A 27,602-nucleotide genomic window follows, 5' to 3' on the forward strand; every position below is an offset into this window, starting at 1 on the left:
AAAACGGAGACGAAGCAACAGGCGTTGACGGGCGAGCGTGAGATCTAGTTGTGAAACATTGCTTTTCCTCTGTATTGAGTAGAGAGGGGATTTCTCAATGGATCAGAGTGAGTTCAAAGGTCACTATCCAAATCGTTGACCTTCATCATCGGCAAGTGTGTGGCTTTGATACGTGTGCTTTCACTCTATACACTCAACTCAGCCACCCATGCTTTTCACTATGCACATTTCCTTATTCGATCATGTCGTTTTAAATTCTAATGTCAGTGTTTATACAATTATAATAGAGCATTTCCTCTTTTTTCATCAGTCAGATTCTCGTTGGATTTAAAGGGACAGAGCGAGAAAAGACAGTCGCTGGGTGCTGTGCCCATTTCAGTCCGCTTTCAGAAGGGGGCGCGGCACATGTGTCCTGGTCGTCCACGGGATGGGGGGCATTGTGGGAAAAGGGGGAGAGACTCGAGAGGAGAGGTTTTCTATCAGGGTTATGGCGAGGCATGAGGGGCGGAGCAGTGGGCGTCTTTAACCCAAGGACTCTTTCCCGCTCTCACGCACCTGATGACCGCTCTTACTCATCTTCATCTCCGTCAGCTGGATGTATCGCAGCACGTTTGTGTCTGGATAGAGGGAAGATGAAGTGCAGAAAATAAGAAGTGCAAGAGAGGAAGAAATAAAGACAACAGCATCAAGCTGCGTTCACACTGCCAGTGACTTTTACATCTGGTTTTAAGATTTAATACCAGGTTAATCGTTTTGTTTGAACGCATCACAGGAAGACAAGCGAGACACTTTTGTCACCATCACTTTTTGACACTGTCTCTTTTGTCTACTTTCAATCACTTCTGTCCTGATTTCTTCGAGGGGAGGGTCTATGGGCGCTCTTTTTCAGATCTTTCAATCTAATGGAGAAAATAAGCTCATGCAATTTACAAATGAATTGACCGGAGACAGAGAGAAAACACATGGAGAATATCAGCTTTCTATGGAAGCTTGTTTCTGCCACTTAATGAAAAATAAAAAAGGTAATTGCGACTTTTGTCTCACAATTCTGACTTTATTTCACGCAATTCAGAATTGCGTGATATAAAGTCAGAATTGTGAGATATAAAGTCAGAATTGCGAGATGTAAAGTCAGAATTGCATGATATAAAATCATAATTACGTGATATAAAGTCAGAATTGCGAGATAGTCAGAATTTCGTGATATAAAGTCAGAATTACGAGATATAAAATCAGAATTGTGAGATATAAAGTCAGAATTGCCTGATATAAAGTCAGAATTGCCTGATATAAAGTCACAATTGTGTGATATAAAGTCAGAATTGCGAGATATAAAGTCAGAATTGTGAGATATAAAGTCAGAATTGCGTGATATAAAGTCAGAATTGTGAGATATAAAATCAGAATTGCGTGATATAAAATCATAATTGCGAGATGTAAAGTCAGAATTGTGTGATATAAAATCATAATTACGTGATATAAAGTCAGAATTGCGAGATATAAAGTCAGAATTGCGAGATGTAAAGTCAGAATTGCATGATATAAAATCATAATTACGTGATATAAAGTCAGAATTGCGAGATAGTCAGAATTTCGTGATATAAAGTCAGAATTACGAGATATAAAATCAGAATTGTGAGATATAAAGTCAGAATTGTGTGATATAAAGTCAGAATTGCCTGATATAAAGTCACAATTGTGTGATATAAAGTCAGAATTGCGAGATATAAAGTCAGAATTGTGAGATATAAAGTCAGAATTGCGTGATATAAAGTCAGAATTGTGAGATATAAAATCAGAATTGCGTGATATAAAATCATAATTGCGAGATGTAAAGTCAGAATTGTGTGATATAAAATCATAATTACGTGATATAAAGTCAGAATTGCGAGATATAAAATCAGAATTGTGAGATATAAAGTCAGAATTGCGAGATATAAAGTCAGAATTGCGAGATATAAAGTCAGAATTGCTTGATATAAAGTCAGAATTGCTTGCTATAAAGTCAGAATTGCGAGATATAAAGTCAGAATTGCGTGATTAAATATTACTAAATATAATACTAAATATTTATGAAATCAGAACATACTTTTGCTACATCACACCGGCAACACTCTCCACTTCAGGATGTATAGGTGGATCACATGTGCTCCACTGAATCCTATTGGTTGTTGCCTCTCTTCATTTGCATAAATAAACATATCTTGTCTTTGTCGCATCGCCATCAGTCACTGTCGGAAATCGCCAGCTCTCCATTGAAAATGAATGCCGCTGGCAGTGTGAACGCAGCGTAAGACTAAACCTTCTTAAAATCTTTAGTTGCTTCAGTAAGCATACACATGTACAAACATGCATACAGGTAAATGTTTACCAGTTTTTATAACATAACAGCCATGGACATGCACATATATCAGTGGTTCTGAACGTTTGGGTCGCAGAAGATTCATTTTTGTTGACTAAAACTATTATTAAAATGTATTGAAATTAAGCTGAAATAAAATATATATATATAAAGAGTTCAGATGCAAAAGCCTCTAAATGCCATTTGAAATTTTCTTCTTTAATGATGATTTTTATCAAACTTGTATATTTAAGTTCAGTAATTTCACTTAACAATTAATAGATAATCTTCATTGCCATTTAAGTGAAATCACTGAACTTAAATATACAAGCTTGATAAAAATCATCATTAAAGAAGAAAAATGGCATTTAGAGGCTTTTGCATCTGAACTCTTCATATATAAAACAAGACATAAAACTCTTTTGGACCTTGAACCAGTTGGTCCCCAATGAAGTCCATTATATGGAGAAAATCCTGGAAAGTTTTCATCAAAAACCTTAATTTCTTTTCGACTGAAGAAAGAAAGACATGGACATCTTGGATGACATGGGGGTGAGTAAATTATCAGCAAAAAGTTTTTTTTTTAAAGTGAAACTACTCCTTTAAGTCACAATGCAAAACCATTTGAGAAGCGCCGCTGTGTATGATATTAAAGCGATCATAACCCACCTGTGGGTTCACGGCACTTGGCATCGCGTAGGTAACGCAGGGCACACTCGTAGTCTCCAAGGTGGTAGAAGGCAATCCCAGCACGGTACATGGCCTTAAAGTGATCCTGCTGGTGTCCGAGGACCTTCAAACAGTATTCCTTAACCCGCTCATAATTCACCAGCTCTGACTGCAGCAAGCAGGCTATGAGGAACGAGACAGTGGAAAACAGAAGAAAGGGGGATTAGTACGATGAAAAGGACAGGCCTAAACAATAAAACAGCTGAAATAAATGAATTTCTTGGGAGAAAAATAGGCATGATATACAGTAGTGGTCCAAAACCCTGGCCTGAGAGATGAAGCAGAATTAAAGCGCAGGATGTTTTCTCGCAGTCATCAGTTGTCCTGAAGTTCTGAGAGCAGCAGTTTTTAATGCGATTGGTTTCAGATAACCACATTAGCACAAAGTGAAGGTCTAATTGCATCTTTTAGCCACTCTAGGCTCAGTGACACAGATGAAGTAATTGTTTTATCTGCTGTCTAAAGAGAAAATAAACCAAACGAGACACATCCTAATCGAAAGCTGCGGCTTAAAAGTGTTGGATGCGTCTGAAAATGTGCATGCTGTAGCCTATCGAACAGGGATGCAGGTCTAAAGGGTTTATATATAACCGGAATAAAAAATATTTGATGAATCTAATGACAGATCAGATAATTATATGAACATTTTCCACGTGCATTTTTAATATTTCATTGAATTAATTAAATGTTGGAGGTCTTTGGATTTAAAAAAAGAACGCAGCTAATTAGAAGCATTGGCCCTGAAAGAACATCTGCACGGCAAATGAATTACTGCGGCGCCTCCGACAGCTGGTGTGTGTGTGTGTGTGTGTGTGTTCAACCCTTCATCCAATGACGGTTATTTATTCCAACAGCAGATGACATGGCTGGACACTGATGGCAGGGGCTGGGAAACTCAATTTTATATTTCAATTTAAGCTCACTGATTGTGTTGTGTTTGTGTGTGGCATGTGTCCGGTATGTTCAAGAGTTTAGAACACCCTGCAATTCAATGAATTATTATGACCTGACTTCACTTCTCACATTATTTTTATGCACCTGCTAAATTAAGGAATGATGTACTACAGTCTTATGCTAAGGCTCCATTTTTTTAATACAGTAATATTGTGAAATATTATTACAATTCAAAATAAAGGTTTTCTATTTTAATATATTTTAAAATGTATAGGCAAAGCTGAATTACTCCAGTCTTCTGTGTCACATGATCCTTTAGAAATCATTTTAAAATGCTGATTTGCTGCTCAAGAAACATTTTTTTATTGTTATAAATGTTGTAAAAACAGTTGTGCTGCTTAAAATTATTGTGGGAAACCATGATAATTTTTTCCAGGATTATTTGATAAATAGAGTTTAAAAGAAAGGAATTTATTTGAAATAGAAATGTGCTTGTTTTACTGCCAATTTTAATCAATTTAATGTATCCTTGCACATATATATATGTGTGTGTGTGTGTGTGTGTGTGTGTGTGTGTATATATAAATATCATATAAATATAATATTAATTTTTTTAATTAAAAAAATATATAAATAGACTATTTATACATATACTGTATATATATATATATATATATATATTTATGTGTGTGTATATATATATATATATATATATATATATCATATAAATATAATATAATTTTTTTTAATTAAATAAAAATATAAATAGACTATTTATATCTATTTATTTATATCTATTTATATATATATATATATATATATATATATATACATATACATATCCACATATACATATGGTATTTATTTATATTATTAAAGTTTATAGGGATCATTTTTTACTATTAATTCTTGTCATTATCAAATATCAGGAGACTGATTCCACAGTAAAAATCTATGATCTTGCTGTATCTTCAAATGTGTATCTAGTCCTGCACCTGTTTACTGCATCAGTGCGGCGCCACTCTTGAGCCGGTGTGACTGGCAGAGGTCTGACCCTTGCCAAGGTTAATGTCTCTCAGTGCAGTCCAGAGCCTGCTGACCAACACACACACTGACAACAGATGCAGCTTTATACTGACAATCTCAATCTGTCCTTCCCTATTACCTTCCTCTATCACTCTTCCTGTCGCTGAAACCCATGTGAAAGTCCTGAGTCACGGATGTCGGCAGGACATCAGGACAGAAAATATCAGTCCACCACAAATCCAAGATGATTTTTCAACACACATATTCTTACACTGAAAGTGCCAAACCAGCAGTAGATAAAAATCACAAGGGTCAGGATCAGGATGATTCATTCAGTCCCCAGAAAATCGCAGATAAAAGGAAGGTTGTGTCGTGATCTAGAGACATAAACTCATATAAAGCAAACATCTGCTGACTGCTGTTAACAGCTGTTAAATCAGACTCAGTCAGTGGAGGAAAAGAGGAGAGAAAAACATGTTTTGCCGAACCTAATGAAGGTTAAGACAGAAGGACTAACTAATAAGAGCAGTGGTGAGATAAACGATGATTAGATGACAAATGAAAAGCTTTGAGAGAGAAAAATCTCCTCTAAATGAGTTCATTATAGCTAAAATTTCATTCCAACTAGAGTTCGTCAAGGCTTTCAATCCTTTCTCTCCCACTATCTTTTTCATTTGTTATAATTTCCCGCAAGATAACACAGTACAAATTTCAGGAGACAAAACGTCACATGCAGTACAACAACATTTGGCTTTAGGTTTGTATTGAGTTTCCCTATAAGACAATACAGAAATTTACTTATAGTGTAGTAAGTGATTTCTGAGAAACGCTGTTTCTCAAAACGCTGTCTGAATGTGTATCAGACCGAGTGTCAAAACAAACTTGTAGCCAGTCGGCAATAAGGGGCGTGTCCACTCATTAGGGGGAGTTGGGGGCGGAGCTATTGATATAGGGGTGTGATCATTTTGGGTAGGAACGTGTTTGTTTTGTTTTGGTGGGAAAAAAAATTGACAATGTTTCTCAGAAATCACTTACTGCAGCTTTAAAGGCCTGTTCACACTGGGACGAATTTCGTATGCGGTAATCACCGACGTTTAACGCCTCGTGACTAAACAAAGGGCGCCAATGTGAGTGTGCACAGCGTTAAAACGCCACGCGTAAAAGTGTAATTTAAAAAAAAAAAAAAAACACCTCAGCTTTGTTTTTTTTTAGTTTGACGCGCCACGTCAAAAACTATCCGACCAATGAGATTGGTGCTTTTGCTCACATGTTTGGAGCTTCTGAAGTTACAGTAAAACACAACTTGGGGGCGCTCAAACACAAAACGGTCTTGCCGAGCACACATACGGAATGGAGAAGAAGATATACGCCAAGTAGCGTCGCCGTCCACACAGCCAGGAAGAAATAAGACGAGGAAGATGCGAGGCAAGATGAATGTAGAGCTGCTGGTCTCGTTGGTGCTAGAACATAAAGAACTATATGACAAACGCGACGGCGACTCCAAACATCTTGATAAAAGAAAACTGAATGGAATGGGCGCCATCTAATGTCAGGGAATGAATTTGCATGTTCACTCGGCTCATCGTCAGCGAAAATCGCTTGGGTGTGAACACAAAAAACGAATTGAATAACGCGTGCTGATATTCGTCCCGGTGTGTACGGGCCTTAAAGGTGTCATTTCATGCATCTAAACCGTGATCTAAAGTGATTAACTGGGCAGGCCTGTCTCTTTTGGTCTGGGATGGAGAGAGAGAGAGAGAGAGAGAGAGAAACTGCCTTTCGGCACACCACCATCATCACGCTCATCGAGCGTCCTGTCCATCTTCATTCTGGGCAACTGAAACCCTGGCGAGCTCTCAGTGTATTCAGTTTCAGGCAATAATGGTCTAATGGATCCTAACTGTTGTGATATCCTGATCTTTCTCGCTGGGCCTTTCTCTCTTTCCACAACACACCTACAAGCGCACACACACTCTGCAGCCTGATTCATCACACAAATGGATAAGGTGTGGTGTTGTGGATATTGAGGACTGCACTTAAGTGTCTGCTGAGTGGCTCTATTCGTGTAATAATGATGGCATCACATATTAATGGACCTGATGATCTTTCTTTATGCTACATCACAGTTATATGAGAGAATATAACTGCAACGACCAGAGCTGGTCCTCAAATACTAACAGGGTCAATGTCGAAATAATCCAACTTTCCTGAGGGGGTTGGATAGATTTGTCACCCTTGATGATGAAGCACCATCTGCTCTGCTATATATTATATTGACTTATAGACAAGTCAGTTCTCTTTCATGGTTCATTTTCAATCAAAGATTGATTCTTGTGCAAAGAACCCCCAAAAAACGTATGTAACCTAAAAGCACAGTCTACAGTGGTTCAGACAACAAACAACGCTTACATTAACGACTACTCGTGTGAACTGGAAGGCCCAACTATTGGCGCCTGCGAAACCTTGGTAAAGATATTAAAAAAAGAAAAAAAAAATACAAAAAAACTAACTGCGTTCACACCAGACGCGAATAGCGCGTCAAATTCGCGCCTACCGCGTGTAGTTATACGCTTGAACCCTTTGAATCCATTCGGCCGTCAAGAGCGAAATTGACGTGTGTAAAAACTAAAGTTTCAAGTAAAATTTATGCATATGAGAATCGAAACCCGTTGGCGGCCATCTTTTTTATGTTGATCGAGCTTTCATTGAGAGAGTCACCGCTCTGTATTTGCTCTGGAGAGCAGAACAGCGTCTTGGGAATAACCGTCACCGTATTTGTGTCCACCAGACCCTTCTACATTATAATAATATTTCATATAATCTAGAAATGGAATAAATAACATTCAATACAAAATGAACATGTCTCGTATATTGAAATAAAGTTTTAAGTGATAAAATATTTGCTTTGATGTGCATTAGAACCACACTAGGCATTTAGTCATATTACAAAATAATTTATTGAAGCATCCAGTTACTTCACCATGTGAGCAAGCAGCAGGCTCCTGATTGGTTAACACGGCGCGAATTGACGCCAAAGTTCAGATTTTTCAACTCGGGCAGCAGACGCGGATTCGCGTCAAACGTGTGAATCCACAAATAGCACTAACTAAAACATTCGCGCTTAATGCACCAGACACTCAATTCGCACAATTCGCGCATTCACGTCGCACTCTACGCCTCATTCGCGCCGCAGGAATTTTTACATGCGTAACGCGTCGTTGCATCGACTTAACATTGAAAACACTCGCGGCTGACGCGCTATTCGCGTCCGGTGTGAACGCACCATTAGCCTTCCTGATGCCTAAATGCCAAGCTTTCAATCGCCAAACTATTGTACAAAACTTTTGCAATCCAACGGTACCTACAGCAACTTGCTAAGAGAATTTTTGTTTTTGGGAAAACTATCCCTTTAAGATGATTTCGAAGATTACTAGAGTTTTCCAAAAACTGAACAGGTGCAGGGACAGCTGTTGTGTGTGTAGGAGAGAAAGAAGTGCACTAGGTAGGATCGGTTAGCAAATGTTCAGGATTCCCCTCATATTTACACCTTCACATGTGCAGAAAAGCTACCGGTTAGTCAGGAGAAAGGAAGAGTGAAGAGTGTGCTTTGTGGAGCGCAGAGAATAGCAACAAGGTGAGGCAGAGCAGTGGGAGGGAGAGCTGGAGGGTAATCGATTTCAAACGCCCTCCTACAGGAACATCCATCTCCAGCGGACTGGATCTTTCTCTCTTTTTTGCACTTTTTGTTATCTTCTCTCCCTCTCTGAGCGGTTTTCCTCTATTGACAGGTGCGGGGCTGACAGCATCAGCTAGAGGAGTGGAACGGTGTTGGTTTGTGGTGATTACCCTGCTGTCACTCTGGTGGTAATTAGTTCTCTTAATGCTTAATGGTTGATGCAGGGACCCATCCGTCTGAATGACATCTTCCCTCCCTCTGTGTCCTTTCTCACCCACATCTTGATCCTCCGCTTCACCTACGCCACTGATTAACACCTACTCTCAACATAGCCAGACATTTTACTAAACGGCAAAGGTCTAGTCCACACTGCAGCTTTTTCTGAGCAAGAAACAACATGAACTAACGTCCGTACAGACGGAAACATAAACAAACAACTTTATTTCCAGAATTTCTCATATATTTTTTTACCGGATATCCAATCAGAATAGAGCTTGCCAGATTAAAAGGTCACTCCATCTCTGGAAAGATGAATGTGTATTCAAAATGGGTCATTTATGTAGAAGAAATGTGAAACTATTTTTGAATTTGGAGCTTTCTAGACTGAGAAAAGTCAGATAATGTATTTTTGGCTTATGTGGATGAAAGACAACAACTCCCAGAATGCACTTGCTTCGCTGCCCTAGGAGGCCACGCCTACCGGTAACAGAACGCAGTCGTTAAACAACAAGTCTAGGCTACTAGAGATGAGTCCGCCCGAAAATGTGTTTCGAGAACGCCCAAAATGTCCGCGATTCGGCTTTTGCGATCTACAGTCGCCATTCATCATGTTTACTGTGGCGAGCGGGACGAGTGAGGGCCGCGGGAGAACGGCGCGAGGCCGGTGGCGTGATTACCGATGAGCGACACCTGTGAGACGCACCGGTCTCGTATCTCTCACGGAGGAGCGGGAATTTTCTTAGCAATGTTAAAACGCACATCCACCGATCACTTGTTTAGCGTCCATGTAAACACTACAGTCAGATTCACCAATGGGAATGAATTCAGTTAGATTGAAACAAAAGCTGTGCATGTAAACAATGAATGGCGACTGCAGAAAGCAAAAGCTGAATCCCGGACATTGACGGCCGGACATGTCCGGGAAAAAGAGGACTGTAACCCCTAACACTCGGCTTTCTCCACAGAACAAGACCCAGATAGCAAACTGACATTGAATCAACGTGGAAATATGACATCGAAACAACGTTGATCTGAGATTGTTTTGCTCATCGAATTAGCGTTGAACCAACGTCAGATGCGTCATTCTTTCAAAACTAACGGAAAATCAACTTGAAATCAACGCGTTGTTTCAACGTTATGAAAGCAAACCAATTTTCGATTTCATTTAGCTTTGAAGAATGCCGCGTCTGACGTTGGTTCAACGTTAATTCGATGAGCAAATCAACGTTGTTTCAATGTCATGAGAGACGTCGTTTCCACGTTGATTCAATGTCAGTTTGCTGTCTGGGGAGCCTGCTAGCTTAGCTTCCAAAAAAGATGGCCGACACTATGTGTAATCCTCCATAATGCATCCGTCTGCGTATTCAGTACCTTCGTCCATGTTTTCAAAAAGTTTCTGCCGGTGAACTCAAAACGCACTGGCACTGATCTGTGATTGGTCTGTTTATGCATTAGGCCCAGCCCCCTATGGGCGGGTTTTAAAGGGTGGGATCTAGTGCTTGTAGTCTTTACAGAAATCCCCCCTCTTACACTTCCTCCTACAATGACGTAAAATGACGATTTTTGCTTCATTGTAAGAGGAAGTGAAAAAGGTAAATAGCAGATTTCTCTCGTCTCAGGGGAAAATAAGAGAGTGTTGCGCGACCATTCAATAGTATAACTGGGTTTCTAACAAGGGAATGCTTAATGCAAATAGGTGGAGTGTCCCCAACTTCTCCATCTGATCTCACCTAGTGATCTAGTGAGGTCTAGTCAGCACAAGCAACCACATATGACAACGCACGGTAATGTGTTCACAGTTTACAGTGCAATGATAAACACATGACTCATTTTGCCCATTTTAGCGTGATGCATTTGCTTGTTTACTTAATTCGTCACATGATTTCAATATCATATAAAACACAGCAGGATAAGCTTCCCTCCTCATGCAGTTTTTAAAAAGGCAGTAGCTTAACAAAACATATCAACCCTAAACAATAAAATAGTGACAGACCGCTTTAAAAGATAGCAATAGCAGGTCTCGGAATAGTTTAGCTGGAATAGTTTAGTCTGATTTAACAAGGCAGCGGGACCCTGAGCTCACATGTATAATTCAAACATTAGCAACTGCTAAGTGCTAGTTCCCCTCCCCGCACTGAAGCCTGTTGATAATGGCCTTGTCAGTCGGTGCACTGTGGCTTGAAGGACGCTGCCCTAAATCATGAGACCCTGAGACTTAGCAGCCACCATCGACTGTCTCTCCACCCATCCATCAATCCATCCCGCCTCCTCCTCTCCACGGCTTCTCCTCTTTAGCTCACTATTTCTGATTAGGAGTAAATTACCTATTCATATTGTATGAATCTCATTTCCTCTCCGAGTCTGGCAAGTGCATAGTCACTTCACCCATTTTCATTCATCACATCGCATACAAAATCATCTTCCTTTCACGGTCTTTGTTCTTATTATATTCACATTCACCACAAATGTAATACGTTTCTAACAGTTAACAGGTGCTATAAATAAATGTCCACGTGTAACAGGCAAACATACGCATAACATACCTGACAGATATCACTGAAATCACATTCGCAACGGAGTAACGTTACAAGAGTGTTCGTCCACTTTTAGCAGGCTTGGTCCTGGAAGTATTTCCCCCATTCATTTAAACTTTATTAAAGAGTTATAAACCATGAAGCAAGCGGATTTCAAAATTTTTTGGAAATCGTCTCCGTGCAAACTACAAAATAGAGCCAGACCAATATTATCGGCCGATATTAGGCATTTTCCAAACTATCGGTATCGGCAGTTATAATGGCCGATAAATGAATATTTCAAAAATAAAATAAAAACGGACGAAACACGCTTGAACCATGTCATGAGTGTTGGAGTTGTATAGATTGTCCACCAGAGGGCACTCTACACCGTCCCTGTTGGCAACACACGTTGAGTTGGTCACGATACATACATTGCTTGAATAACAATTAAAAGAACATCCCCATCAGTTCTCTCAACTCAAGTAAGCATGACAAAATTTGTGACTATCATGTCCAGTTTAAAATAAATAAATAAATAAAATATCGTCCGATATATCGGAATATCGGATTTTAAAACCCAAAAATATTTTTATCGGTAATCCTTTATCGGTCGGGCTCTACTGCAAAAGCACAAATTTGTGAAAGCAGTGACATCATGAGCATGAATATTACATGATCAGACTATAGGCAAGCGCAAGTACGTGATTTTGCCGCTTTATAGTCCAGGGTCGCAAACAGTAATAAACCAACATTATCATCCATCCTGACAAAATGTCTCAATGGCAATGCATTCGCCAGATTGCTTGTTTGTATCAAGGCGGTAATCCATCAGCCGTAGGTTTAAGCCTCGCGAGAGCCGCCATTGTAGCAGAACTTCACCTGCTGTTAGCATCCCATTGACTCCCATTCATTTTGGCGTCACTTTGACAGCGAATAACTTTACATCTGAGGCGTCCAAAGACTCCATTTATCCATTATTTATTTCTAAAGAAACACGACAATGTATAAAAGGCTCCTTTACCTCGTATCTTACGTTATGGCCCCGTAGAAGCAGTTTTCGTACAAATATAGGCTAGCGATTGCGTCATAACGAATCGACTCTCCGTCGCACAGTAGAGAAATTACCGTATAGACATGAGGAGAAGCTCGCAGGCAATCGGGGGGGCGTGGAGGCATAATGTCCAATAAAGTCAAGGGAGAAGCCCATAGAGAGTCATAAAGTTGATCCTGCTGCTAGCTCATAGACAGCTAATACTCAACTCCGTTGAAATCAATGGGGTCGCTGTGTCCATTTCTTTTACTGTCTATGGTTTGTATAGAGTGCCGAAGTGATGACGTGACTTTGTAGGACAACTAGCGGCGCATGAGTTCCCTCGATCGAAAAGCTATGCATTTTCCCCATAGACTTTTGGAAAATGTGTTCAACAAAGAGTTGTGACCCTTACACGTTTTGTCTATCAAGATAATCTTTACAAGTTAATCCAAAACGTATACATTTTGAAGCCTATATAAAGATTTAAAAAAAACAAGCAGACACAATAAAATTTAAAAACCACAAGCAGGTTATAACTGTGTGTTTTATGCCATAGATCAAAACGTGAAAATATTTAGAGGCTTTGTTCACCACGTGCCTTATTTCAGGTGATTTAGCAAAAACCCATTCAAAAATCCCATAGACTTTAGGGCGAAGGAACCGTAATGCTAAAATGCTAACTCACTTCCGCGTTTTGGCCTACAAAGAGACGTCGCAAGCGTGTAGAGTTTCTTTACATCGCCATCTACTGGCCTGGCAGCAGAATACAGCATTTTATAGCATTTCAGACGAAGTCGATTGGCAAACCCTTCGTAACTTCTGCATCATTGAGCTTGGACTACTAATCAGAGCGAGAAATAATAATGTCGGATTGCTCGAAGTGTTGGACCGGTAGTCAATGTCCTTATTTGTCAGTTCCGCTCCAAATACTGTGACGTAATTGTTCAAAAAACGTCATAGACAACAGAAAAATCTGAACAGGTTGTAAAATATGACCAAAACAGAATATAAAGATATAAACGAAGCACCTGAAGATAATAATTTCATCTTTTCTGTACTTATAACCACTCCAAATATACAACAGTGGATTTTGCATGATATGTCCCTTTTAATGTATTTAATGCAGTGCTGTTTCTTTTCTTGAGAAAAAAAAAAAAAAAAAACACATTTTCCCTATGGAGAAAATGAATGTGATATTTACTGGTGGAAGGGGTGGGGTTTGGAGAAACCCTTCAGTAAGAGACTGAGGTAACTGTGATTGCATGAGTGTGTGATGGTGAAGTCTGCCCTCATACACTGAACGCTGAGCTCACTGCCGTTCTCTGAAGGGACTCGATGAAGCCCACTCACCATATTTAGCTCACCACCCCTTCCCCCTCTTGTCTTTTCCCTCTGCCCCTCTCTCTCTCTTTATCTCTCTGACCATCTGCAATCACAGAACGACAGCCTTGATCACCACACCATGCACATATACCCCGGGGGAGCGGACAGCATATATGACTCTGCAGTTTTTCACCCAATGAGGAAAAAAAAAACAACCATCTCAGATCCTTATTTCACATTACAGAAAATGATCACCACTTTTGACATCTCAAGCAGACAAAATACACATTTTGCAGGTATATGCATTAAATAGTCCCTGGAAAATGGGCCAAAAAATATTGATGACTCATGTTTTCCACATGGGTGTATACAAATGTCTGTCCATCGGGGCATGTAAAAATGTCCTGGTCACCTTAATTATAAAAAAAGCTGTGATATTTCCCTTCTCTTCCCACAAAACCCTCACAGTCATTGTCGTCTATGGAAACCAGCCTCACATCACCCCTATCTGCAGGGATTACCCACAGTGCAACATGGTTTGTGGAAAGAAAAAGCCTAGATTGCACAGTTAGATCTGCTCGTAAGCTCCAGAAAACATCTCAGAAGAGAGAGAATCGTTGAGCATGTTGAAGAGGAGAGGATGAAATATTAATGCAGCTCAATCCCATAATGCCCCCAAAACACCATATGCACATGCTGACTGTAATCAAAACATCCCTGTATGGACTCTTGATTTGAAATGTGAAATTTGATGCTGAGGTTATAGAGGATGATGCTGATGTCGAAAGCCCTTAAGCGATGCACTTAGCACCAGAGGTTTCAGTAAACCATTATGACTGTATGGAAACATCACGATGTAACTTCACTTAGACAAGGGCATTAACTGAGACTTGATGAATATGCATATTAGCGGAAAGAGCTAGATCATATAGAGATCCTTAGAGACGTCCCTTAATACTTAATACTTATGGGCGAACATTTCCAAAATGCTTATACTACATGATGCACCCTGATTAATTTCTTATATTTCAATATTCGATATATAGTTTTAAAATTGATTACTTGTGTTCGACTTGATGGCTTTAAAAATGCTAAAGTGTGGTGGTTGTGTATAATTCAGGATATTTGAAGTATATGTAGAAAAGTGTATGTAGTAAATGTAGAAATTAACATTTAACTACATGAATTAAATTCCTTAACTATTGTTATTAGTTATTAGTACAATAAAGTATTGTTGTCAGCTTTAGTTCATGTTAACTAATATATATATATATATATATATATATATATATATATATATATATATATAAATATATATATACACAGTATATATATATATATATATATATATATATATATAAAATATATATATATACACAGTATATATATATATATATAAAATATATATATATACACAGTTAATATTAGTTAACATGAACTAAAGCTGACAACAATACTTTATTGTACTAATAACTAATAACAATAGTTAAGGAATTTAATTCCTGTAGTTAAATGTTAATTTCTACATTTACTAATACATTATTAAAATCTAAGAAATGTTATATTTATATTTTATATCTAAGATATATTAAAAAAAGAAATGTTAATAAATGCTGTAAAAATATATTTCTCGAAGCAAGTTAATGTGAACTATAATGCATTAACTACACTGTAAAAAAAATATTGTTGGTTTAACTTAAAAAAGTAAGGGGTTGCCTTAAAATTAAGTTGATTGAACTGGAAAAAGTGAGTAAATACAATGAAGTAGATTAATTTAACCATCAGAAACTCAAAATAAGTTATCTCAACTAAACAAATTATTATAAAGTTAATTTGACAAAATATGTTGTAATAACAAATCTTGAAAATATTTTTTTTACAGTGTAATGTTAAGTAATGAGATCTTAAGTGTTAGCGATATAAGCAAAATACTGATTAAAGAAATCTATTTCTGCAGTGTATTTTCTATGGCATCAGAAAAAATAGGACAAATTAACTTTTGGTCACACTTTAGTTTAGGGTCCCGTTCTCACTATATATTAACTACGACTTTTGCCTCAATAAACTCCTAATTACTGCTTGTTAATTTAGGTATTGGGTTGGATTAAAGGATGTAAAATATGATCATGCATGCAGAATAAGGCATTAATATGTGCTTTATACTACTAAACAGCCAATATCCTAGTAAGTAATATGCATGCTAATAAGCAACTAGTTAATAGTGAGAACTGAAACCTAAACTAAAGTGTTACCAAGCGTTTTGCTAATCTCAAAGCTGTAAGTGTATCCTTTCAAAAAGTCTGTACCATATAGGTACCAATACGTAAATAAGGTACAAAAGCGTGCACAATACTGCCCCGCTAACAGCTATTGTACCATTTTGTCTGAGAGTGTAAATCAGAGATTTGAGAATGAATAACTGCAACACGGGGAGGTTTTCACTTGGACATCTCCCGGCGGAAAAGTGTTGTTGTCTCGGACCCGTCGGGTTGAATTTAATGAGGAGGGCTGATGACTGTCCCTGAATGACTCCGCGTCCTAGAAATGGCCAACGGTGAATCAGCGGTACAGCGGACGCACGCGGCTCACATTCAGAGGACAAACACCACCAGACAACAGCTTTACGCCATGACGAGGCAGGGAATATTCGAACCTCCACTAACGTCAGCATCATTACAACTCTGTGAACAACTCACACACCAGGGACTATAATCATCCTGGATGTTCATGGTTATGCAGACTCAAGTAGACATCTAGAAATGCCCTGTTTTACTACAGCGATATATCTAAGTTCAGGGCCATCATACTGGCCAGCTTTAAAATATTCTTGGTGCCCCACTGAGGGTTAGTTCATGCTATGTTTCTTTCCAAATATTGTACATTTCCATACAACACATGAATTCGCTCACAAATAAGCTATGAGATCAGGTTGCGTTTTACATGCAATTAGGTAACACATTATTTCGATAGTCCACTTTACACATTCTAAGACCTATAAGTAACTTTGCAAATACATGTCAACTAACTCTCATTAGAATATCAGTAGACTGTCTGCTTAATATCCCATAAAAATATCACAAAAGTCGTCCAAGTGAATTATGCACCATATCCCAATTCTTCTGAAGCTGATTATATTCATAAGTTGGGTTCATTTGTGAAGATTATCACAATAAAAAAAAAAAAAAAAAAAAACGAGTAAGAATCAAAAGCTTTTGTAGATCACAGACCTTATTTTCTGCAACATTGCAAAAGCCAATGGAAAAATCCTGGGTTTTTGTCAAAAAAAAAAAAAAGACTTTTGGGTTGACCAATAAAAATGCTTCATCCCAGCACCCCTTTATTGTATTGTAAAACTGGTGAAATGCAGCGAAATGAGGGTGAATACATGATGTCAGAACTTACTCTTTATGTTACCAAACGAATTTTGACTTATTTTGTCATTATGTTTTTGGGAAAATCCTGTTTCTGTTTGAAATAGCAATGCAACGCCAGACTTTCCCAGGGTTTTTTCATTTTAAACCCTGCACACAAATATTGCATCTGGAGCTGTGTGCTGCTGTCAGCATCATTACAAGCATCGAGAGCTGAAACCTCCAGTATTCATCTACAACACATTCACATAAACATGTGCAAGCTCACATAGGGTTTCGGTGCAGAGCTTCCCCAAGGCAACGGCACCCAAAGGCATCAAAGATGAAAATATACAACATCACAGAGAGGAACTATCCTTAATACGTTTTTAATATGCTACCATGTGTAAATTCATCAGTCAACACCATTGCTGAGTATTTTCTTCTTAAAACTGCAGTGAACCAATTTATAAAGACTCAAAGTCTCAAAAACACTGTTTCTGACGTAACAAACTACCTTGTAGCCAATCAGATCAACGTGTGATCGTCAATGAGTGAATCTCTGAGCTGAGTGAGTGAGTGGAGGCGGGGCTCATTTGCATATTCATAGAACCGCATGTACTAAATGAGGCATGGGTGTAGAGTTACATTCAAGCAATTTTTAAGGCATGACAAAGGGGAAAAAAAACGTTTACATACTTAATTTTGGTCAAAGGGGTGGTATAACGCCCTTTTTACAAGATGTAAAATAAATCTCTGATGTCCCCAGAGTGTGTATGTGAAGTTTTAGTTTAAAATACCCCACAGATATTTTTATATAGCATGTTAAAGTTGTCACTTTTTGAGGGTTAGCAAAAACGCATTGTGGCCCTTTAAATGCAAATGAGCTGCAGCTCCCGACACAGTGGGCGGAGCTTCAAGAGTGTGATTGTTAGCAGCTCCGATTACCTCAGACAGACACACGCTAAAATATCAGAAACTGTTCTGCCTTTTTATGTTTAAACCGGAGTCAGACAAAGATGGAGAGATTTAAGAAGAAGTGACAACATCTCTGAATGGTTAGTTGATGAATTTATGTGGAGTTAACTATCTTCAATTAGCATATTCCGTCAGGATAATCTATAAATCGCTTGTATAGGAACTGTTGTGAGTAACTACAGTAGGTCCCCAGATAGCAGACTGACATTGAATCAACGTGGAAATATGACATCGAAACAACGTTGATCTGACATTGTTTTGCTCATCGAATTAGCGTTGAACCAACGTCAGACGCGTCATTCTTTCAAAACTAACGGAAAATCAACTTGAAATCAACGCGTTGTTTCAACGTTATGAAAGCAAACCAATTTTCGATTTCATTTAGCTTTAAATAATGCCGCGTCTGACGTTGGTTCAACATTAATTCGATGAGCAAATCAACGTTGTTTCAATGTCATGAGAGACGTCGTTTCCACGTTGATTCAATGTCAGTTTGCTATCTGGGTCTTCCTCTTCTCAACATGGACTGTGTGTCCTGGGGGTGGGGTTTATGTAAATATTAGGGTTAGTGATGTCACTAATGTCGGGAGGAAGCTCTGTAGTTCCTACCAGCCGTTTGTTGTAGTCCTTAAAAAAACGATTTCTTCAAAAGCAAATATCTCCCTTTGCTTTGAACTTTGAGCGTTGTAACTTTGCAGATGTTGTTTATGCTCAAACAGCAACATTACACACCAACTAAAATTAGAAAAGTGACATCATAATAATCAACCACCCCTTGAAGGAATAAAATAGGGGGACTTTAAGTGTACGTAAACCATGACAGAATTTTTGCTTGAGCTATCCCTTTAATTTCAAGACATGGTTGCTTCTACATCACTCCACTAACCTGTTTACACAGTATTGTTTGAGGTCAAGATAAGCTTAAGTGGCCCTTGGAGAGGTTATCTTAGCGCTGTGTTGATGCACAGGGGTGTGTTCCCTCTCGCAAACACCCATCAGTACATGACTCAGCACCATGAGACATTGCCGGGAGTTGCTAGAGTCCTTACGGGACAGCTTTCTGTTTTTAGGACATGCTTACAGTAGGTTTAAACACTAACACTACTGCATTGCAGGATATAAAACTGCAGCAGCACGGAAGAGCTAGGACTATTAAAATATCAGCTGGGGTCAGAAATATCTCATTATTTATTTATTTTTAAATACATTACTTTAATTTGCAAGGATGCATGATCAAAACGTGACAGTAAAGACATTTGTAATGTTACAAAGATTTTTATATATATAGACCATTTTGCAAGATGTAAACAACACTGGTCCAGAAACACTTCCTGTTTCAGTTTGTAACACTCTTTTCTTTATTTCACATGTAAAGAAAAAATCTTAAAAGATGTTTGTTTAACTTTTTGATTCAGTTTTATATGTTCTGTTGTTTGTATTTTATCCCAGCTTTTATGTAGTGTTAAAAAACTGAAACAGGAAGTGCTTCTGGACCAGTTTTGTTTACATCTTGCTCAAAAAACGTCACAGACAACAGAAAAATCTGAACAGGTTGAAAAATATGACCAAAACAGAATATAAAGATATAAACGAATCACCTGAAGAGAATAATTTCATCTTTTCTGTACTTATAAACACTCCAAATATACAACAAAATGCATTTAAGGGATAAAAAAGTGGATTTTGCGTGATATGTGCCCTTTAATGCAAGCCTATTCACCAGCGCTCATATTCCTTCCCTTCCTGCATTTATTCCTTCATACCACTTGTTCTCTCAACCGACTTAATTGCAGTTTCAGCATTTCTTATGGACGCCTTGCAAGCATTCTTAGCTTCTTGAAAAATGAAACACGAGAAGAGTGCAGAGGGACCTATACAACATGTTCAGTTTCTACAGTCTCTCTACAAACACACACACACACACACACACAAACTGCCGAACCTCTACTCATCCAGGACTTTATGATCTCTCTCATTTTCTCCTCCATCCCCCCAGGTCGTGGCAGAGCGCTATAACATAATACAATGTACTGTACAGTAAGTAAAGCCTGTGCCCAGAGGAACCGTATGGCGATGCCATGCCATCTGCGGGTCTGGCACCAGCTGCCAGCGCTCAACAACCACCATGATAACAACACACACCTCACCCCGTCACATTTCTATACTCCTCACCTCGCGTTCGTCCCAAATGCACATCCGACAGTCTTCCAGACCGATGAAAAGAGCGTGTTTTATATCGCTTTCCTTTTATTCAGCATTGGGAGAGTGATAAGAGCTTGATGAATGTATAACGCAAACCACTAGAGTCAGCCAAGCACAGAAAGAGAGGAAAGCGGAGAGAAAGTCTTGATTTCAGTTTAACACGGACACTTCTAATTGGACATCAGGGTTGAGAAGTTTATTGATTGTCACCGGCAGTCGTAATGAGAGAGCAAAAGGTCAGGGAGAGTTAGATACACATGATTTCTCCAAGGCCTTACGTGATGAAAAGAATAAAAAAAAAAACAACAAAAAAAAAACAAGATTGATAATCATAATCAGCATATTATAATGATTTCTGAAGGATCATGTGACACTGGAAATGCTGAAAGTTGCCTTACATATTTTAAGTACAATCAACATGGATGTTTAAGTAATTTCAACTTAATTTATATTAATCGGGCTTAAAAAATGAGTTGAATTTTATAAAAGAAAGTTGAAAATTGCTTAACTTATTTTGATTAGTTAAAGCAATGTAAAAACATGTTAAAAACATAACTTATTGATCATGACATAACTTATATATATGTTTTACAGTCACAGGAATAAATTGTATTTATATATTATCTTATGCAATTTAGTTTTTTTTTTAAAGTCACCATGAAATCAAAATTGACAATTATTTTTTTTTACAGAATGTTTGTACAAAATGATTTATTTTAATTAATGTGCATTCATAATCTGTTCTCTGACAGGCCGGGAGGGCTTTATATCCTCCAAAACTTCTACTCACACTAGTATTGCTTCTCTAGTCATCTCTAATAATACATTCAGCTTGAAATGTGCTAAAACGACAAGTGTTGATTTAATGCCGCAGTGACTTCACAAGCTCTCGGTTTCAGCCTTATATCTGGCACGCAATGAATGCGATATAAATCACTACACATTCCCATCATTCCCACCATACACTATTGAAGAACATACAAGTTAGTCAGTCTAATCGGAATAGTTTAGCTGTGGTCAGTAGTAGGGCTGCACAATTAATTGAATTTGTAATCGCGATTACAATTATGGACGCCACAATTATGTAATCGTTCAAAGGCACAATTATAAAAAGTCCACTTACATTATTCTGTGTACTTAAAATGTTTTTTTTACAGCTTATCTTAAGGGTTTTTTCCCCATTGTTTTAATTTTAGTTAGTGTAACATTATAATTATAATTAGCATTAAAACAACACTATCTAACATTGTTTACTTAAAATAATGTTTCCAAAATCTTATCAGTGGTTCATCAAGTCGTAACAGGGTGAAAGGCACTCCTGCCGTCACCTGACGGGGTCTGTATCACTTTTACTGGCACTATGTAACTTCGGGGTTCGGGTAGAAACCGGACCACAAAAAGAACTACAAAATTCGACTGCTTTACATCAAGCACTACAATACTCATTATTTCGTTTTTCTTCGTTTCTGATGTCGCAATACATCATCCTTTCAAGAAATCATGTAACATACTCTACTTTGTCTGTGGACATCGTTCATTTTAAAGCCGGTGCTGGATAAAAAGCGAGCGTGCGTGCGACGGTAGGCTAAATTATTTACGACAGCGGCAATGGACAATTTCGTTTCCAACCAGTAGGGCGACCGAAGAGGAAAAGTTACTTGGTGTTACTTTAAACATAGAAAAGCATTGAAAATTTTTCAGGAGTTTTCAGCCGTTTTATTTGGATGTAAATTGTAAATCATTCAATGTAAATTGTGATAATCGTAATTAATAATCGACAATTATGATTTTTTGTCATAATCGTGCAGCCCTAGTCAGTAGATGCTGGAAACTCAACACAAAAATGTATATAAAATACATATTATATATACAATATGTGAAGAGCTCCCCAAAAGCTAGTGAGGGTGGGTGCTGGAAAAGTACTTCAGAGTTTCTGCGTAACTGCACAACCAAAAAGTTTCAATGTAGACATAACCCACTTAGAAATCCGGTTTTGTGGTCTTGGGAATTCTCGGCTTAGATGTGGTGTTTTGAACAGGTAATCTTCTTGCTGTTCAGACAGATTTATAAAACTGTATTTGGCACATGTATTTCTTGATTTTTGTTTATCATATAAATAAATAAATAAATAATGCAAAGGTTTTCACCTATGCTTTCTTCCTCTCTCTTTCACAGCGTCTCTTTGCTCAGCTGCTTTGATATCTTCCTCTTTCAGTCGAGTTTCAGATATTGCATTTTGTATAGTCTCTTGGTGCCATCAAGACTGACTTATGACACCTCGCTGAGCCGAGACTCGTGTTCGCTGGCGGCGACTCAGCGGGCTTTAGGAAAGAGTGGTTCAGAAGTTGCTGTGTCTGGCTGAAGTTGAACAATACAGATGCAAGGCCAACAAACCGAGTTTAGAAGGCCTTTTCCCTCACACAAACACACAACAGCCTCGTTCATATTTGCAGAACACACACTAGGCTATTCATCTCTCTCTTTACTTGGCAACACACAGAACAATCGCTGAGGACAGCAAGAGCAATGGGCTGATAGTCACGTGACGCCATGTAGACACAATACAGAAAGCATGTTTGTGCATGCTTATGGATCAAAGATTGTGTTGCGACAAGATCATTCTGAGAACGATCTATTAAAACTAGCATGAGAGACTTTACACGACGTCCAAGGACCAAAAGTCATTTTGAACAAAAATTCAGGCAAATATGTGACCCTGGACCACAAAAGCAGTGAGATTTAGTCATAAATACATAAATAAGATTTCCATTGATGTATAGTTTGTTAGGATAACACAATATTTGGCCGAGATACAACTATTTGAAATCGGGAATCTGAGGGTGCAAAAAAATAGAGAAAATCGCCTTTAAAGGTTTGCATTTCTGTTTGTGATTGTGCTGCATCCACTTACAGAAATAAAATGTTGATATATTTAAGGTAGGAAATTTACTAAATATATTCATGGATCATGATCTTTGCTTAATATCCTAATGATTTTTGGCATAAAAGAAAAATCAATCATTTTGACCTATTCAGTGTTTTATCGCCACAATTATACCCGTTGACTTAAAGGATAGGTTTACTTTTAAAAAAAAAACTTTTGCTGATAATTTACTCACCCCCATGTCATCCAAGATGTCCATGTCTTTCTTTCTGCAGACGAAAAGAAATTAAGGTTTTTGATGATAACATTGCACGATTTTTCTCCATTTAATGGATTTTTTTTTTTGACGAATCTTTTTGAGTCATTTGGTTCATTCAATGAATGAAATGACTCGAAAGATTCGTTCATTTTGATGAACGGGAGAGTCACGAACGCGCATCAGAGAACAGAGCAAGGCGAGCATTTGTGCTTATAAAACTTTAAGTTTTGTATTTATTGTTTTGTATTTATATTTATTCATCTACTGGTGTCGTTTAAAGCCCTTTGAAGCTGCACTGAAACTCTCATTTGGACCTTGAACCATTTGGTTCCCATTGAAGTCCATTATAGAATGTTTTCATCAAAAACCTTAATTTCTTTTCGACTGACGAAAGAAAGACGTGGACATCTTGGATGACATGGGGGTGAGTAAATTATCAGCAAAAGTTTTTTTAAAAGTGAACTACTCCTTTACTCCTTAACTACTTTGGACAAACCCAGTAGTTGGGTTAAATTTTCTAACTGCATTTTTTAATCCAGCATTTGGATTTGTCCATATTTGACCCAAAATTGGGTTAAAACAACCCAGCATTTTTTAGAGCGTAACGGCAAAGATGTTTCAAACCTTTTTTTACCCCTACGACTCAAAACAACTTTGGGTAAAATATGGAAAAACCCAAATGTTGGGTTAAAAATGTCATTTCAAATTTTAACCCAACTTCAACTTTCAACTGTACATTTTTTAATTGCATTTTTTAACCCAACATTTGGGTTGGTCCATATTTGACCCAACTTTGGGTTCAAACAACCTAGCAAATTTAGAGTGAAGAACAAAGAACTTTGCTGTTAGTTTTTCAAGGCGGCATTAGTCACCCAAACTGAATGGGAGATACAAAAATAATTAATAAACACTAGACAAAACGCAAAACTCTGCACCTCAATTAATCTTAATGCATCTTTATATAAGCATTTCTCTCTCTATACATGTCCTGCTCACCCTCATCCTGATGCAGGAGGACAAACAAAAGAAGGTGACGGAGGGAGGGAATTCACACAAATGGAAATTTTGCAGTGGTGACTCTCTTTCACGCAATAATGCTTCCCCCAGAGGGCCTGAAGTGTTCGCCACATTGGTGACATTCAAGCCCAAGCTCAAATGGAGCACCGTGTGAGTCCGCTGGAGACATCAAGGGCCTCAAACACCAGGCATTACACACATCCAGATCACACATGTGCAGGAGTATTAACCAATATTCTCTCAGTGAGCAAACACAGTCGGCATCTGTGATCCGTTTTGTGTTATCCCCTCTTTATCGACAACTAAACTGAACATTTTTACTTCAAATGACTTTTGGGTAACGATCTGCATCGATGTGTAAGTTAATCACACTATAATGGAATAATTCAGACTGTAGACACAACAAACGCTTGGAGAGTGTATCGGCTACACAAAGCCATAGTTGAAGAATACTGATCAAGAGCCATATTAATATGGTTTTGTTGTAAAAATGTTGTAATTCTCCATAAGCTTTAACTTTGAAGCTGCTATGTTTTTGCTAACATGTATCAACAAAGACTAAAACTAAGGAAATGAATTAATGTTATTGAAAATGTAACATTTGTTGCAGGTAATTTCAACATTTCCCATCCACAAAACAATCAACAGCATGCTTTTATAACAGAGGTATGATGTTGAGTCATTATAGATGTAGGACAAAGCGTGAAAGTCTCTACTTTATTTCTCTCAATGGATATGGAACTGATACTTTAACCTTTTACCTCACTTGAAAGAGAAAAAATTAATAAAGAGATTAGCATAGTATCAAAATAGGTCATGTGGTGCGTTTAATCTTCTTGCTCTCTCAAATAATCGCACAAACTATTATCACTCTATTACTATTATCTAGTTCCCATTTGTTTTTGTTTTTTTTACCAAATAATAACTTTCTACGAATGTTCATTTAGGGGTTTTGTTTTGGTCAGAAACATTCCTAGAACATTGCAGGGTGTTTCTTTTAAAGCCTAAAAAATAACTTCTAGGCTATACAGAACGTTCCTTCGTGGTTATTTTAATGCTTATCATTAAACGTGGCATGTGTTTTTGTGTAATGACATACAGAGCTCTGAAATAAGTTTAATACCGCGTTTATGTTGAAATGAGATCAATAAAAACGCGTTATAACGACTATTTAAATCCAACTTTATAGCTAAAATGTTAAGCCAGGCACGTAAATAAAGAACAGTAAAGATATATCGGAGTCGCTACAAAGGTTTGGGGAACGTTAAAGCAACGTTAAATTAACGTTAGAGTAACGTTCTACAAACCAAATACGAACGTTCCGTTTCCGTTAAGAAAACTTTCCTGGCTAAACAAAAACAAACCTTAAAAGAATGTTCTGAGATGCAAACACTGACGTTCTGGGAACCAGAATTTGCTGGCAAATGCTTGATCGATTGTTTTCAGTCTTGTCTGTATAAACACACAATTGTTTTCTTGCTGTGGAATTACATCTGTATTTAAGCCCTGGTCCATATAGCCTCCAACACCTTACCCTTATCGACAGCATCTCATAGCAAGCGGTTCTGAACAATGGCAGCGGCCGTTCCCGAGTCTCACCTGTGAGGCTGTCGTAGCACTCGATCTCGGTGCTCTCCACCGTTCTCCTCTGCTCTTCTGTCAGCTTGGCAGCGGCTTGGTTGAGGAGGTTCACCTCGGATCCGGTGGTCCCGTCGACGAGATGGACCCCTTTCAGTTGCAGCAGTGCCCTGTGATATTTCCCAATAGCTTCCCGGAATTTCTTCTCCTTGTAGCATCGGTGACCCTCCACTTTGAAGTCGATCGCTTTCTGTATGTTCGCCTCCATCTCCATCTCCGCGCCGCCGACGCGATACCCTCCGCCGCCGTCCCCACCCGCCGCCGCCGCCAGACTGCGGCCCCCAGCCTCCGGGTAGCTCTTCAGGCTCTTGATCGAGTGCTGCTTCGCTTCCATCTCGCTCAGGACGCCATGCTGGTCCGACACGGGTGCCTGTGTTCGCTTTAAGGGCTGGAGCAGCGTGCTGTGCATAAAGGATACGAGCCAAACGAGCGGCGAAAAACACAGGCGCGACCGGAAAAACAACAATAAAGATTCCCGGCTGTAAAACGCGTAAAAGAGACAAAGCACGTAAACAAATAGATGACGGGTGTCTCTGGTAACGTGGAGGAGATGCTGGAGGAGGAGGAGGAGGACGACTCGTGCCTCCGGCCACAGCAGCTTCAGCACCACAGACAGCGACAACGACTAGAGCGAGGCATTATGGGAAGGAATTAATCGTGGGGAGATGATGATGGTGCTACTGTGGATCACGATTACATTAAAGAGCAGCGGGAAATAAATAAATCGTAAAGCTAAATATGAATTTAAAAAAAGCAAAGCCTGCCCATCTTTACGTCATTATCGTTAAAAAGCAGAAGCGAGACAATCCAGCTTGGTTGATCAAATATGTAACTATACATGTTTATATATATATATATATATATATATATATATATGAAGAGTTCAGATGCAAAAGCCTCTAAATGCCATTTGAAATTTTCTTCTTTAATGATGATTTTTATCAAACTTGTATATTTAAGTTCAGTAATTTCACTTAAATGGCAATGATAATTACCTATTAATTGTTATTTAAGTGAAATTACTGAACTTAAATATGCAAGTTTGACAAAAATCATCATTAAAGAAGAAAATTTCAAATGGCATTTAGAGGCTTTTGCATCTGAACTCTTCATATATATATATATATATATATATATATATATATATATATATATATATATATATATATTAGGGCTGTTTATTATATTTTAGTCACGTTTATTATATTATATATTAAGGCTGTCAAACGATTAATCGCATCCAAAAAAAAGTTTGTGTTTACATAATATATGTGGGTGCACTGTGTATAATTATTTTATATATATATATAAATACACACACATGCTAGTATATATTTAAGAAATATTTTCATGTATATACTGTATATAGATTTATATATAATTTATAGTATAGATAATTATACACACAGTGCACCCACATATATTATGTAAACACAAACTTTTATTTTGGATGCGATTAATCGCTTGACAGTCCTAATATATATATATATATAAATATTCAGCGTCACCCACGTTAA

General features: G+C 38.0%; 1 protein-coding gene across 1 annotated transcript; it reads right to left on the minus strand.

Moving 5' to 3' along the window:
* Nucleotides 1–398: 398 nt before the first annotated feature.
* ttc9b (tetratricopeptide repeat domain 9B) lies at nucleotides 399–26,702 on the minus strand. Its single transcript, XM_039683821.2, has 3 exons — nucleotides 26,047–26,702; nucleotides 3,011–3,193; nucleotides 399–617 (listed from the first exon to the last, which is right to left on the minus strand). The coding sequence occupies exons 1-3, from the start codon at nucleotides 26,492–26,494 to the stop codon at nucleotides 523–525; spliced, it is 726 nt and encodes a 241-aa protein (XP_039539755.2). The 5' UTR covers nucleotides 26,495–26,702; the 3' UTR covers nucleotides 399–522.
* Between the last annotated feature and the right edge of the window lie 900 nt (nucleotides 26,703–27,602).

Source organism: Pimephales promelas, chromosome 10 (assembly GCF_988280905.1).
Source record: "Pimephales promelas chromosome 10, fPimPro1.hap1.1, whole genome shotgun sequence".
In the NCBI taxonomy this organism is placed as follows: Eukaryota; Metazoa; Chordata; class Actinopteri; order Cypriniformes; family Leuciscidae; genus Pimephales; species Pimephales promelas.

Coding starts and splice junctions, on each gene's coding strand:
- ttc9b (XM_039683821.2), bottom strand. CDS start 26,494: ATGCACAGCACGCTGCTCCAGCCCTTAAAGCGAACACAGGCACCCGTG. Junction 3,194..26,046: donor GTGCTACGACAGCCTCACAG/GTGAGACTCGGG, acceptor CGTTCCTCATAG/CCTGCTTGCTGCAGTCAGAG. Junction 618..3,010: donor CAAGTGCCGTGAACCCACAG/GTGGGTTATGAT, acceptor CCCTCTATCCAG/ACACAAACGTGCTGCGATAC.